This window comes from Kogia breviceps, chromosome X, assembly GCF_026419965.1.
Source record: "Kogia breviceps isolate mKogBre1 chromosome X, mKogBre1 haplotype 1, whole genome shotgun sequence".
NCBI classification, from domain to species: Eukaryota; Metazoa; Chordata; class Mammalia; order Artiodactyla; family Physeteridae; genus Kogia; species Kogia breviceps.
The window spans coordinates 123,303,813-123,317,529 of NC_081330.1; the positions used below are offsets into that span (position 1 = coordinate 123,303,813).

Sequence of the window (13,717 nt, forward strand, 5' to 3'; positions counted from 1 at the left end):
GAGGAATCCACATCTTCCTGAAAATTTTATGAAGGATACCTTTAGTTAAGGAAAATCTACAAGGGCTAAGATGAGTTATCTCTATTTCACTGAGGTTCTCAGAATTGTTTTTCATCATGGAACTCCATTCCTGACAAGATCAGGATGGATAGGTGGACAGGTTGGTCTTTTAAATTGCTTTTCACTTTGGTATTTTATGATTACGCAGTGCTCTTGGAACTTTTCCATATCTCATATGAAGTATCCAGTATTAGAGTCTGCTCACAGTGACTACTGATACTTCCATGTGTCCATTTCCCTGTTTCTACAATGAGAATAATGTACTCTTTTCTTTCTTCATGGTGATACTATAAGCTACTCTTATATTACAACAAAAATATAATAGATATATAAATGCTTCAAGTTTTTGAGCAATACCAGAAACAAAAATCCAAGTTACCATTGTCATCTAAATTATTTACATTGTAATGCAAAAATGGAAATACTCATAGCTTCTGTGGCACACTTAGCTTTATTGAAATTGAACAAATATTTTTAATAACCCCTTTTACAGCACATGTAAAATTTAATTTTTTCATTATATTTTTTACAGGTTGTCTTTTATCTGAGTAAGCAAAAATACATCTTTTTTTTTTTTTTTTTTTTTTTTTTTTTTTTTTTTTCTTACTTAAAACATGTAGCCAGGATTCAAACCACGTAGCTCTGGTACCAAAAAGGCAATGGGTTATGAAAATCACAGTACCATTTTAAAATTCTTTAAGTTAGTTAAGGATATTTCAAACAATATTCACTTGGATTGACAGTAGAAATCATAGGTCAGTTGAATTAGGACTAATAGTTACACCTAAAATGAGAGCAGAAATGGGAAGTTCAAGCTAATATGAGCTACACCGTTCAGGACACATCATCTCCATAAATACTGTTGCTGAGAGGCTGCGACAGCTAAGTCACACTTGAGTACTTAATTGCATGTAAATATAGCCAACGTGAAAAAAAAATGTAGTGTGCTAACTTGGATCTAAAAGAAAATGGGCATTTATTTTTAAGAGGGCATACGATCAAATCAATATCACAATACACTATTCAAATCCCCAAATTACATCTAGGAAAGAAAAAGAATATTAAAATGCACACCTACACGGACTGTAAAGTATAAACCTGTTCTTTGTGATTGGTATTTATTTTTTGTTGTTGTTTTCTCGATAAGTAGAAATTATTTATGACCCACAAAAGGATTCCTCAGGTGAAACACTAATTACAGACATTGTAAAGAACGTAGCTCAGGAGGCTTGTTTTAAAAACGAGGCAGCATTTTCCTGAAAAAGTTTGGTCCTCAACTCACTATAGGCTAGTCACTATGGTCAGATGGTAAGCATTTTCCTTGTGTGTGTGTGTTTGTGCGCACGCGTGTGTGCACGCACACGTGTATGTTTAAGCTGTCTTTTCAGTACCAGAATTAGTCAAAACCAAACCAAATCAAACCGAACCAAAAGACAAATAGCCCTCAAGTACTTAACTTTGCATATCATGTGTATTTAATGCATCATCTGAAAGAGCAATGCTAAAGACTGTGAAGGGAATTATGCTCACGTGATTCTGCAACACCGTAATTTTGTGCAAACATTTTCCTTCATTGCCCAGATAACTTATCTTTTTTCATGTAGGTGCCAGGAAACCCGCCCCCATGATCCTCCCTCCCCCCTCCCCCAGTCTTCTCCTCTGTCAAAGTGATATAAAGACAATTGCACTGTGTATTTACAAGCACAACAGTTAAGCAAGAAGGTCCCAGGGTCTGAAGAGCACATCTATTTCTTGTGGACATCTTCATGCCGAATGATCTTGTATGTGATCCAGTAAAAGATGTTGAAAATGAGGAAGGCCAATGGGAAGGCAGCTCGAGAAATCGTGTCAATCCTTTTTGCCCGGTCCACAAACTTCTTCTTGATGGCATCTGCATCTTTGGGGGGCTGTGGGAGCTGGCTGGCAGGTGTGGCCTTGACAGCTGTTCCATCTTTCACTTGAAGGCAGTGACCCATCCCGTAACCACTGAAATTAAAACGACTTTCACGAGTCGCATCTTCTTCCTGGAAGAATAAAGACAGGGAAGGCACAGATAGGTTGTCAGTCAAATCAGATGGAAGGTACTTAAAATTCTTCAGAAGTAAAAGGATAAATCACAGTTAACTGGTAGTGTGGAAGGCTTTTGGAATGGGGAGTTGTCTTTCAAGTTCAACTCAATTATTCATGGAACAGATGCAGTTCATTAACTTTTCAGGCTGAGAAATTAAGTGTAAGAATAATGACCCCGTGGCCATTTTAATTAATTAACAAACAGAAATACCTACATTATATTCAGCACTGACTGACGCTCCCAAAATCTAGTTTATTGATCCACAGCTTTGAATAGACTGTTTTAAAGCTAAATCTCCAAATCCCAGTGTTATGCTCTAAATCTAAGAAGAGGACTATTCGTTCATTCACTCACTCATTCATTCGTTCACCCATTCTTTCATTCAACAAAGCATGTACTGAATCTCTGCCTTGTACCTGGCTCTGAGCCAGGAACTTCTAGTATTGTGGCTCATTCATAGCCCAGTTCCTTCCATTAACACTGGCTTTAATGTTTGTGTTAGATCTAAGATTAACCCCTTAAATGTATAACTTTTCCCCTCCAGCCCTCTAGTTCACCTCAGTTATATAGCAGAGATTAAATATTCAGTGTTTGGAGTTGAATATTTCTACCATGGTTAGTTTTTCTAGTGTCAACTTTTTACATTGACTCTTTGGCTATTCATATTTACCATATGAACATATGTCGTTTTAGCTGATGTCAGTGGTTTTTTTGTGTTATTTCTACATGAATTAGATAAAAGAGTGAAACATTGTAACCTTATGGTAAAGAGCAAATACCCTACATAGAGACAAATGTATGGAATTTGGGTGTGTGGTTGGGTTGAAAAGATGGGATTGAAATGACCTGCTTAATAAAAATCTAGTTCTAAATAGCCATCGATTGAATCATCATCTTCTGCAACTAGATTACTGTTTTCTACAATACTGTGCCACCCCTTTGAAACACCAAAGACACTGCACTCTTTATCTTGCTAGAGAAGAATATTATATTAATTAATTTGGTTATATTTTTCCAAAAGACAGTAAAATTTGGTATTAATTTTATTTCATCAAGGTTTATTGCATGTCAGTTGTGCCTTCACACACATAAAAGATATACTGAATGAAGAACTTTTAAAAATTTTATTGGAGTATAGTTGTTTTATAATATTGTGTTAGTTTCAGGTGTACAGCAAAGTGATTCAGTTATACATATCTATATATCTATATTCTTTTTCAGATTCTTTTTCCTTATAGGTTATTACAAGATATTGAGTAGAGTTTCCTGTGCTCTACAGTAGGTCCTTGTTATTTCTCTATCTTATATATAGTACTGTGTGTATCTGTTAATCCCATCTTCCTAATTCATCCCCCCTGCCTGCCACATTTCCCCTTTGGTGACCATAAGTTTGTTTTTGAAATCTGTGAACCTGTTTCTGTTTTATAAATAAGTTCATTTATATCATTTGAATGAAGGACTTTTAACATAACATTAATGTGAGATAGCCCAACTGTAATCCAAATGGTACAGCAAGGACAAATTTAGGTCAGGAAAATCAGGCCAAAGCTCTTCTAATAAAATAACTGTAAAACTACTCCTTTATAAAACCATCTTCCCAGTACTTTTATGTATATGAGATTGTCCTGCACAAGTTGGTTCAGGATACTCTGTCTCATTTGTTAACAAAATGTAATAAGGATTTTTCATTCAACAATTAATTGTTGAGTGTTGAGTCTATGGCGAGCATTTTGCTAGATGCTGGGAGACAGTTGATGAAGTTGGACAAGAGCCCTACCTGCATGGAGCTTTCAGAACCCAGTGGAAGTGGCCAACCTAAAGGCATTCTCATATAGGGAAGCTGGCTAAGAAAACCCAGCCAGACATTAGAGTACTTCCATGTACTCAGCTCTATAAGCTCTATAATGAAGACTTCAATTGGGCTCAGATTCAAAGAGTAAATCTGGTTTCTTTGTCTAAAATGGGAATGATATATTTTATGGGTATAAAAGTTTCAAATATGTGAAGTATTTAAAAATGTGGACTAAACAGATATAGTAATCATTACAGTGTCATTGGAAGACTTATTAGCAAGAATGTTGGAAGACTTATTAGCAAGAATGGAAGCACACAGGTCACTAGGAGGTGGGGACTTGTTAGTCACATGGGTTATAAGCAGTCTTATTCTTCCTGCCTATTACTAACTGGTAATTAGATCTTAACCAGTGTGTGAGAGAAGTAGAAACGGTGTGATTTGGTTTAGTTAAGAGATCCAGACTAGGAATTTGGCTATTTGGGTTCTAGGCCTGGCTCCAAAGGTTATAAGCTGTGCTGATCTGAGGCAAGATATTTATTCTTTCAAAGGCTCAGAGACCTCCTGCCAAAATGTTGAGTCTGGACTAGGTCTGTGGGTCTCAGCTTTGGCTGCTAGGGAACCTTTACAAGTATATGTATGCTTGCCTCCCCTCCCAGCCTCTTCCAGATCAACTGAATCAGAATCTCTGGGAATGAGAGCTGAGAATCCATATTTTTTAAAAACTCCAGTGACTCTAATGCAAAGGGTTGGAAACCAGTGGCCTAGATCAGCTCTAATGTCCAGCTCTAACCTAGCCTATGTTATTAAGTGTAATATAACTTTTCAAGTGGAAACAATCCCTCAAAATACATTTCCTCTTATCTGCCTAAATTTACTGTGCTGTTTTTCCTTTCCATACCTGTAGAATCTTACAAATTGCTGTTCTCACCTCTATAAACACTTAGAAAGTCTTGATTAAGTGTATAGTTCACTGCCTGAGTGAGATAAGATTCTTTTAAATTTCCTGGGTCCCTGAAGAAATAGAAAGAGTAGTTGGCTAGTAACCTGTTTTTAGCACATGAAACAAAAGGAAACCTAAATATACACATCCATGTTTCTTTTCAGACTGACTCATTCATTTAATTTCTATAGTCTTCACATACTGTGAATGGACAGCTGAAGAGATTAACTCATTCAATTAACTAGCAGAAGCAGAATAGAATGATACCAGGTTAGGTTATTATTATGTCGTACATTGCCGTGCAAACTGTGGGCGCTTAATTAACGTTTGTTGAATAATGAACAAAGGGAATTTTAAGAGAGTTTTCTCTCTGCTTGAAAATACTTTCACTATTCATTCAACAGTATTTCAAATTATGCTTCTGAACATAGTTACAACTAATTAAATCAATTCTTTAAAATTGTCCACCACAAAAATAAATCTGTCATAGGTAGAAATTATCCCTTTAATTTTTCATATGCAGGAGATATGAATGCTAGTTTAAGGGTCTTCTAATTTACCGTTATGATTCATTCAATGCATTTTAAATATAGAACCTTAAACTACCCACATCAAAGGGTATAGTCTTGATTCAGAAAACATAATAGCAACCAATTTGAATTTTTGTGTTATAATGAATGACTAATTGCCTTTATAGCAGGTTCAGAATAAAAACGTTATGGTAATGTGTTAAGATTCCTATATGAGGGCAAAGTGGAGATGAGCTTGAGTCATGGATAAACTGAAGCTAAAATAAAGAACAATCTGTAGGCACAGATTAGTTGAATGTATTCACAGGGACAGTCGGTGTAATCCTCTTAGTGAGGAAAGAATTTCAGGCATATATTCTCCATTTCTTCTAATCAGCCAGAAAACCAATTACTTAATTATTGCTACTGACCTGCCATCTTCAGTATCTTTGAGCAGTAAATACTTCTGGCTCGCTCTGTTTTGTTATTCACTGATTAAATTCCCACAGAAAATGAATCATCCAGTCGAAGTTTCAGTACATGCAATTTCTATATCCCACTTTGATAAAATCTCCTTAAACCCTGTCTGCTGTAGAAAGCACTGCCATGGTGCTATGCAATTCATTGGAGACTTATCATCTTATTTTATCTTATCCATCAGTTTTACTTATTGTAAAATTCACCCATTCCTGTGTTTGGAATAACTCTTGTCTAGATGTGAAATTGAACCTAAAGCTCACCAGAATTGCATCGTACTGAATTGTTTAAGCAAATAATTTCAATATAATTAAAGAATGTAGGATTTATACAATGAAAGATTTCAGTGGGACCCATATTTCCAATTTTTCTTTTATGTCCTAGAAAGGAGGAAATAAAAGGACTCCTGTAAACTGGGGTAGGGGAAAACTCTTTCCTTCCCATTTCTCACCCAGATTCTTTGATTGAATCTTTGCCCTTCTACTGGAATAGAAAATGGCTCAGCTGGAACTGAAGTTTGCAGTGAGCTTCAATCAATGCAAGGACATTATGGAGTCTCCAGCCCTCCTTAGGAAACAGTGTGAGTCCAAACACAAGCAGGTTTTCACCAAAAAAGTCCCCTGAGCAAATGAAGCCTGAGTGATGCTTAATGGTAGCCCTGCTTGGGCTTCCTAGCCTTGGTGAGGAGGGATGGTCTTGAGAAATTCTCAATTCCTATGGCCTCAGTTTTCTCCTCTGTATCATGGGGACTTGGGAGTAGATATGAATAATAAATAGATATCATGTATTGATTATAATTATATACCTTGCACTTAAAACCACAGTCAGTCCTATCACCAAACCATCCCTACAAATCACATGGTTTCAGAGGAAATTGAGACTGAGAGAAGTTATGTGGCTTCCTGAAGTTATATTGCTAATAAATGTTGAAGCTGAAATTCAAATCAGGTCTGTCAGATCTCCAAATTGTCTGATTCCAAAGACTCTGGAAGTATTTGGTTTTTATGAATTTGTCCCTATCAAGCCCCAAATGGCTTCCATTCAAGATTATGGAAGAAGAATCCCACTGAAATTTGTAGAACAATAGATCTGAAATAATGTAAACCAAATATAACCCCTTGTTGCTTAATGGCATGTGGTGAAATAAATTAAATCTGTCACAGTGTCATTTTGGGGCAGACAGTGAATAGCATTTTTTCCAAAAGAAAAGCAAATCAGTGGATCATCTCTTTTTCAGTGCAGGATATCATCATGATTGATTTTTGAAGAAGAATGAACTAACTTCTGGTGTTCATTTCTTGAGCACTTGCCATTTGTGTATTCATATTTCCAACAAATGATTCCTTGAGCGCCTATTATGTGCCAAGTATGTGGTGAGGATACAGCAGTGAACAAGGAGATGAAGTCTCTTCTTTTTTGGAGTTTACATTGTAGTGGGGAAAACAGTAACAAATAAAGAAATTATGTGACACACACACAAATACATATTTATACATACACATATACACAGATAAGACACCCCACACATTTGCACATACACACACACACACACATACAGATAATGATGGAGGCTTTGAAGGAAAACAATCAAGGTAAGACACTTAAGAGAGATGAGTGATAGAGAAGTGGATGTTTTAGATTGAGTGGTCAGAAAAGTCCCAAGGACATGCCAGGCACTGTGCCATTTGCCAGGAATCCAGTGGCGAGCAAGACAGATCAGACTCCTGCCTTCAGGTAGTTCCCAACCTTGAGGTGAAGACCAACATTCATAGAAGAATCACATGAGCACGGAATTACTAACTATGATAAGGGCTCTGAAGGAAAATTATAGGGTGTTAGGAGAACATATTAAAGGAGGTCCCGGTCTAATCTGGCTGATAGGAGAAGCTTTTCCCTGGGGAAGTAATATTTCATTAGAGATCTGAAAAATGAGAGGCATTAAAGAGGGCACAGCAGAGTTGGGAGATGTCTGAGATAGGAAGGTTTGCTGCAATTGAGAGATGGTAGGATGGCTTGTGGAATGCAGAAGGAAAGTGGGATGAGACAGAGTTTCAGAAAAGACCAGGGGCTAGATCACATAGGGCCTTGCAAACCTTGGTGTCAGTTTGGAGCTTTATCTTGAGAACCAAGGGAAGGAAAAGATGAATAAGACCTTGGGTTTTGGGGGGTCATACAGAACCAAATACAGAATTATATGAGAGAGATTCTTACGATATGTACAAAGGTTTATTGGAGCTCAGGTGAGCCTGAAGCCTTTAGAGTTGGTGCGGGTATGGATGGTAATACTGCTGAGATATACAAGGCAACGTGCAAATCATCTATGATCCCCCTAATCTGAAAAAGACTCTGTAGCTACCTACCGGTGTTTAGAACTCATTTCCAATTTTCTCTTTTTATTATTATTTAAAATTTTTGCTTCCCAATCATGTTAAAGAATACGTAGACAGGGACTCTGGATTATGATAGCTGATTTCCACTAATGTCTTTACTCAGCAAAGGATAAGCTCCTAGGAGTGTGCCTACCTCATCTCTGTAGCCCTCTTCCCTGGCACAGTGCTGGGCCTATGAGTTATTCAAAACCCGTGCTTGGTAAGATCCTCTTGATTCGGAGAAAAGTCTCAGAAAGGACATGATTCCTGGGGGAAGGGAGGGGACAGCAATTGTCTCCTAGCTGATTTCCCTTTCTTTGCCCCTTGTAGCCCTTTCTGCGGCCTCTGGATCAGTCTTGCCCAAAGAACTTCCATTCTATCCCTTTCACTGCAGACTCACTAGCCTTGGCATTGTAGAGGGGCGGAGGAAACACTGGGATAGAATCTAAAAGGCTCGGATTGAATTCCCTCAGTCCCTCAACATTTTTGCTCTTCTATTTCCTCTTTAAAATGAAGAGATTAGCCATTTGGCCATTTTCTTAGTTTGAGTATAAGAGTATAATGCTGGCTAGTATATTGCCTTGAGACTAATCTCTAGCTGGTTGATATGTTTAAGACATTCTTCCCAACTGCAGACTAGACAGTATGCAAGTAAGGATCTTAAAGTCTTCTTCCTCCTGCTGCCCTCATGCCTTTGCTAGGGTTGGCCTTGTGGGCATGCATACTGTGCCCTCACACGCCCCAGTGCTTAGAAGGGTACTGTACTTGGTTTAATGCTTTGCTGTAGCCATCTTGAAATTCATAATGATTTTTGAACAAGCACCCCACATTTTCATTTTGCACTGGGTCTCACAGATTTTGAAGCCAGCCCTGCTTTCTGCTCCAGTGGAACTAAAGGAATGCCATTGGCCCATTGCTTTCATTCCTGGCTTAATACTTTTCAAGAGTTTCTCATCTCCTTAATGACCACTCCTAAGTTCCTTTGTGACATTCAAGGACCCCCTATGTCCTGTCTTCTACCTGCTTCTCTCATGGGGTTTCATGGTCTTTGGCTTTATTCTTTGCATAGAATACTCCTCACCTCTCTTCACTTGGCGAGCTCCTGCATGTCCTTCAAGATTCTACTCATCCCATTCAGGATGCCTTTTCTTGACCCCTGAGCCTGGGCCTTGGGTTTCTCCTCAGCTCCTGTAGCACTGGGTTGCACGCCCCCAAAATGGAACCTGCTGTCATCATAGTTTACATGTCGGCCTCTTTTATGTGACCTTCAAGTGGAAGGACCCAGTTTTGCATATCTTGATCGCCCCAGTACCTAGAACAATATTTGGCTAAAGCTGCCTATGTTGAATATTATATATAAGGTAAATGCTTCTTAAATGAATGTTGGAAAAAAGTCTTTTGTGATATGAAAAATGCTTTCCTAGCTTATTTATTTTATGGTTTATTTTTGCATATTGAATTTATATAAAATTAGGGCAAACCTAAACTCAACAGTGCCACTCAAGAGCTGAGGTATTTATGATCTATATTTGAAACACTGTCCATTTTTTTTTGGCCCAGTGTTAAGCTAGTGAGCAGCCCAGAGAGTGTGGAGATATGTAAAATTAGATCCATCTTATTAACAATCTTAGCAAAAAAATGCATGCTTCTTTGCAAAAGAAGATAAATAGAAGAGACAAACACTCCAGAATGCAGAGAAATCGTTTTTCATTTATGCATCTATTCGCAAATCAAAATAATAAAGCTAGGTAAATGAAAAGCCAGTATGTATTATATACTTGCAAGTATTTCACCAAATAAATGAGACCTTATCAGTTATTACCCATAGCAAAGACTAAGGAGTATTTGCATAATATTAAGGGTATTTGAATTCATATGCCATCCATTTGGGTTTGGTGAAGAGAGTAAAATTCCTATAAATCTACGGTCATCACCAAATATCAGTTTTAAGTCCTGAAATTTTAATTAATGGAACATTTTTCTTCACAAATGTCTTAAAACAAATCAATACCTGCACTACGGTGCTGTGCACAATGTACACAAAATCATTGCACAAAATCTCTTTCACGAAATCTCTTTCATTGCCTCAATCGCACATGTTATTTTTACAAGCCTCTCTGTGTATATAAAAAGGAAAAAGCCAGCAAGGTTTCTTATTCGGGCCAAAGCTCACCTCCAATAACAGGGGGAAGATATGTGGGCAAGAGAGGACAAACGGAGCTCAGCTATGGTGTGAGCTGGGGTTCCAAAACTGCTGTTGCCCCAGCCCGCAAATGCCTTGCAGGGGTTCGGGCATTGGCAGTTGAGCTGCGCTAAGACTCCTAGTTATCCATGAAAACCCATCTTTCTTTCTCCTTCCATTGGTAGGTCTTTCTTGAGCTCCAGGTTGCTTAACTATGGCACTGTTGACATTTGGGACCAGGTAATTATTTTTGTGGTAGGGAACTATGTTGTATATTTTAGGATATTTGGCAGCATCCCTGGCCTCTACCCACTAGAAGCAAGTAACACACACTTCCCCCACAGTCGTGACCACGAAAAGTGTCTCCGGACATTGCCAGATGTCTCTCGGTGGGCAAAATCGCCCATACTACTTAAGCAGTCCTGCTTTAGCTGCTCACCCATGTGCGCCTGGGGAGGCTGTATTTTCTAGCATCCCTTGCACCTGTGTGGGACCACGCGACACATCTAGTACCAGGAAGTCTAACCAGCTCAATCTCCAAACCAGAATCTAGGTACCTCTTACCAGAGCCTCCACTCTGTGCTGAGCTGAGCCACCTGACAGTGGCGCACCGGAACCCTTTCCACCAGAATTATAGTGATCACCTTCTACCTAATCCCCTGGCTTCTAGACCCTCCCTCCCAACAAGAAGGTCTCTTCTCAATCTAGCACCTAGAGGGATCCTGTCAAAGTGTGAGTCAGGTCAGATCTTCATGAGTTCAAACCTCCAGCGGCTGTCACCTCAGTAAAGTACAAGTCCTTGTGACATCCCCCCTTTACCTCTCAGAGCTCAGCTCTTGCTGCTGTCCCTCTAGTCCCGGTGTCAGCCAGCATTTTCTGTAAAGGGCCAGGTAGTAAGTATCTTAGACATCATGGGCCATCCTGAAATATAGGTCCCTTTAATGCGTATTTTGAATCTAATTTCCTAAAGTGAACTATGTACTTCACTCTATTTTGGACCACACCTCACCTCCAGCACCCTATTTTTTAACAGACTGGAAGTAATTATCTAAAAATAATTGTTTGATTTTTGGCTCAAAATCTATAGAGGAGAAATGTTTTCACTTAACGTCAGCTGCAGTGTTAGGGAGTAGTTGAGAAATCAGTTACATGGTTGTGACGTTTCGATGCCCAGCGGGAAGCAGCGCCTTGCCTATGGAAGCGCTTTCCTGGTAGTCCCTGTCAAATCTGGTCTGGCCAGAATGCTCGGAAGGCACGCTAAATGCTAAGACGCGTGGAGGTGAACACCTTCCAGCTGGAGTGGGAGCTGTTCGATTATGAGCGTAGTTTGCCATCTGTTCAGGGTACAAACAAAGTGAACGTTGAGACTGTCCACACAGTGCAGACCGGAGGGGACAGGTGGTCAGGGGGTGAGCCCACTGCCGAACTAAAAGGCGTAACAGCGGCAGCAACAGCGCATCATGTCAAGCATTCACTTGCTTTCTAACGTGGATGGCTGTGGCTGCCAGATTCTTCAGACCATTATCATGCTTTGATCTCTCTATATAACATACACACTTGGTGTCAAAACGTGGTTACTAAAAAAAAAAAAAAAAAAAAAGTGGTTACTGTGTGAGCTTATCTGTTGTTTACCTGGCACTTCCACTCCTCTAGAAGTGCCTGCCTACAGCTGGGAAGAACTACATTTTCCAGAATTCCCTCCTTGATTAGTTCCAGGTAAGGGTTTGCCAGTGAGAGGAATTTGGGAGATTTGGAAGGTAGAAGGGAAGGAGAGGCCATTATTTTGGGGAGTCTTTGGGAGTCAGATGAGGCTGCTCTGTTAGTCACAGCGCATTACAGACCTTTCTGTGGGCTCCCATTTTATGATTCCACTCTGGAGGCCAGATATGGTAGCTTCTCAGATTTTCCTGTCAATACCTGCTTTTCCCCCCCAGAGCTTCAGCTTAAAGTTCTGTCCTCTGACTATAGCCTTCCGGACCTTCCTTCCCCCAGTTACTCTCATATTTATATACACTGTAATTTCTATAATAACCCCCTTATCCTAGTAGTGTGTATAGTGTCTCTGTTTTCCTGACTAAACCCATCCAGATACAGATATACAGGTAATCCAGGCTTACATGTACAAAGCAGCATCTTGATGCAAGTGACTGTAGTTTTCTTCAATTAAGATTTATTGAGCATCATAATGTACCAAGCATTAGAAAGAAAGAAGGGCACAAAAGACAGAGCCCTGCCCTTGAAGTCAGCGTGGGATTGGCGGAGGGGGTCTAGAACATGTGGACGAGTGGCTCCCAACCAAGAGTGATTTTGCCCCCAGGGGACATGGGGCAACGTCTGGAGACATTTTGGGATGTCACAATGGGGCAGAGGGTGCTATTGGCAACTAGGCGGTAGAGGCCAGGACACTGCTAAACATCCTACAATACACAGGATGGCACCTCACAACAAAGCGTGAATTATGTAGCTTCAAATGTCAATAACGCTGAGGTTGGGAAACCCTGATACAGACAAATGACTCCAATATAATGTGATATCTGCTATGATAAAGGAATGTACAGGCCACGGGATACTATGGGAGAGGTGATGTTAGGCTAGAGTCATTAAAGGAAAGTTAGATGGCACTTTTTTCTGTAATACCATGGAATGCACTGCTTCTGGAAGAATACGTGAATATTACAGATATGTTACAGAAAAGTGAATGTAAAGGCAGTCCTCGTTTGGTTCACTGAGCCTGCATTTTAGTGCAACTACAGAGCAGCTCAAGGACACGTGTCTGTGCCATTTGGCCAGGTGTTTAGTATCTTTTAATCTTCCTGCATCTTTATCAGGGAGGATTTGTTACCAAGGACAGAAACCTGCTCATGACGGCTTAAAAGGGGGAATTTCTTTAGGAAATTACTGTAAAAATATTGTAAGAAAATCTCTTGAGTCACCAAGGGTAGAGAAGCAGTGCCCTGTAAAGGTAAGAAGGCTGGGTTCTAGATCCAGAACTCCTGGTTTCCAGTCTTGTCTCTGTCACTAACCAGTGTGGGAGCTGGATAAGTCACTCAGATCTCTACGTGCCTCAGTCTCCTCTGCAGTAAACAAAGGAGAATAATGGCATCTTCCTTTTAGGGTTTTTGAAAGGATTCAGGGCTTGTATCAGTGCCGGTATATAGTAGGTACTCAGTAAATGTTAGCAACGATGATGATATTGATGGTGGTGTAAACAGGGCTACCAGCCCAGGAACTCCAGTAAGCAAGTCAGCAAATGAGATGATTCACCATCTCTCAGGGCTGTGATTCTCCCCCATTTCTGCTTTTCTCCTTTCAGC

The 13,717-nt window shown here is 39.6% G+C and overlaps 1 protein-coding gene across 3 annotated transcripts in view; it reads right to left on the reverse strand.

The window, feature by feature from the left end:
• Nucleotides 1-494: 494 nt before the first annotated feature.
• The window catches only part of GLRA2 (glycine receptor alpha 2), a 187,361-nt gene continuing 174,138 nt past the window's right edge, over nucleotides 495-13,717 (reverse strand). For 2 of the 3 annotated variants that reach the window (XM_059050859.2, XM_059050858.2), the window contains exon 9: nucleotides 495-2,084. In XM_059050859.2, coding sequence (XP_058906842.1) covers nucleotides 1,806-2,084 — 279 coding nt within the window. In that variant the 3' untranslated portion in view covers nucleotides 495-1,805. The remainder of the gene's footprint in view (nucleotides 2,085-13,717) is intronic. The other variant, XM_067024024.1, reaches the window with a different exon arrangement.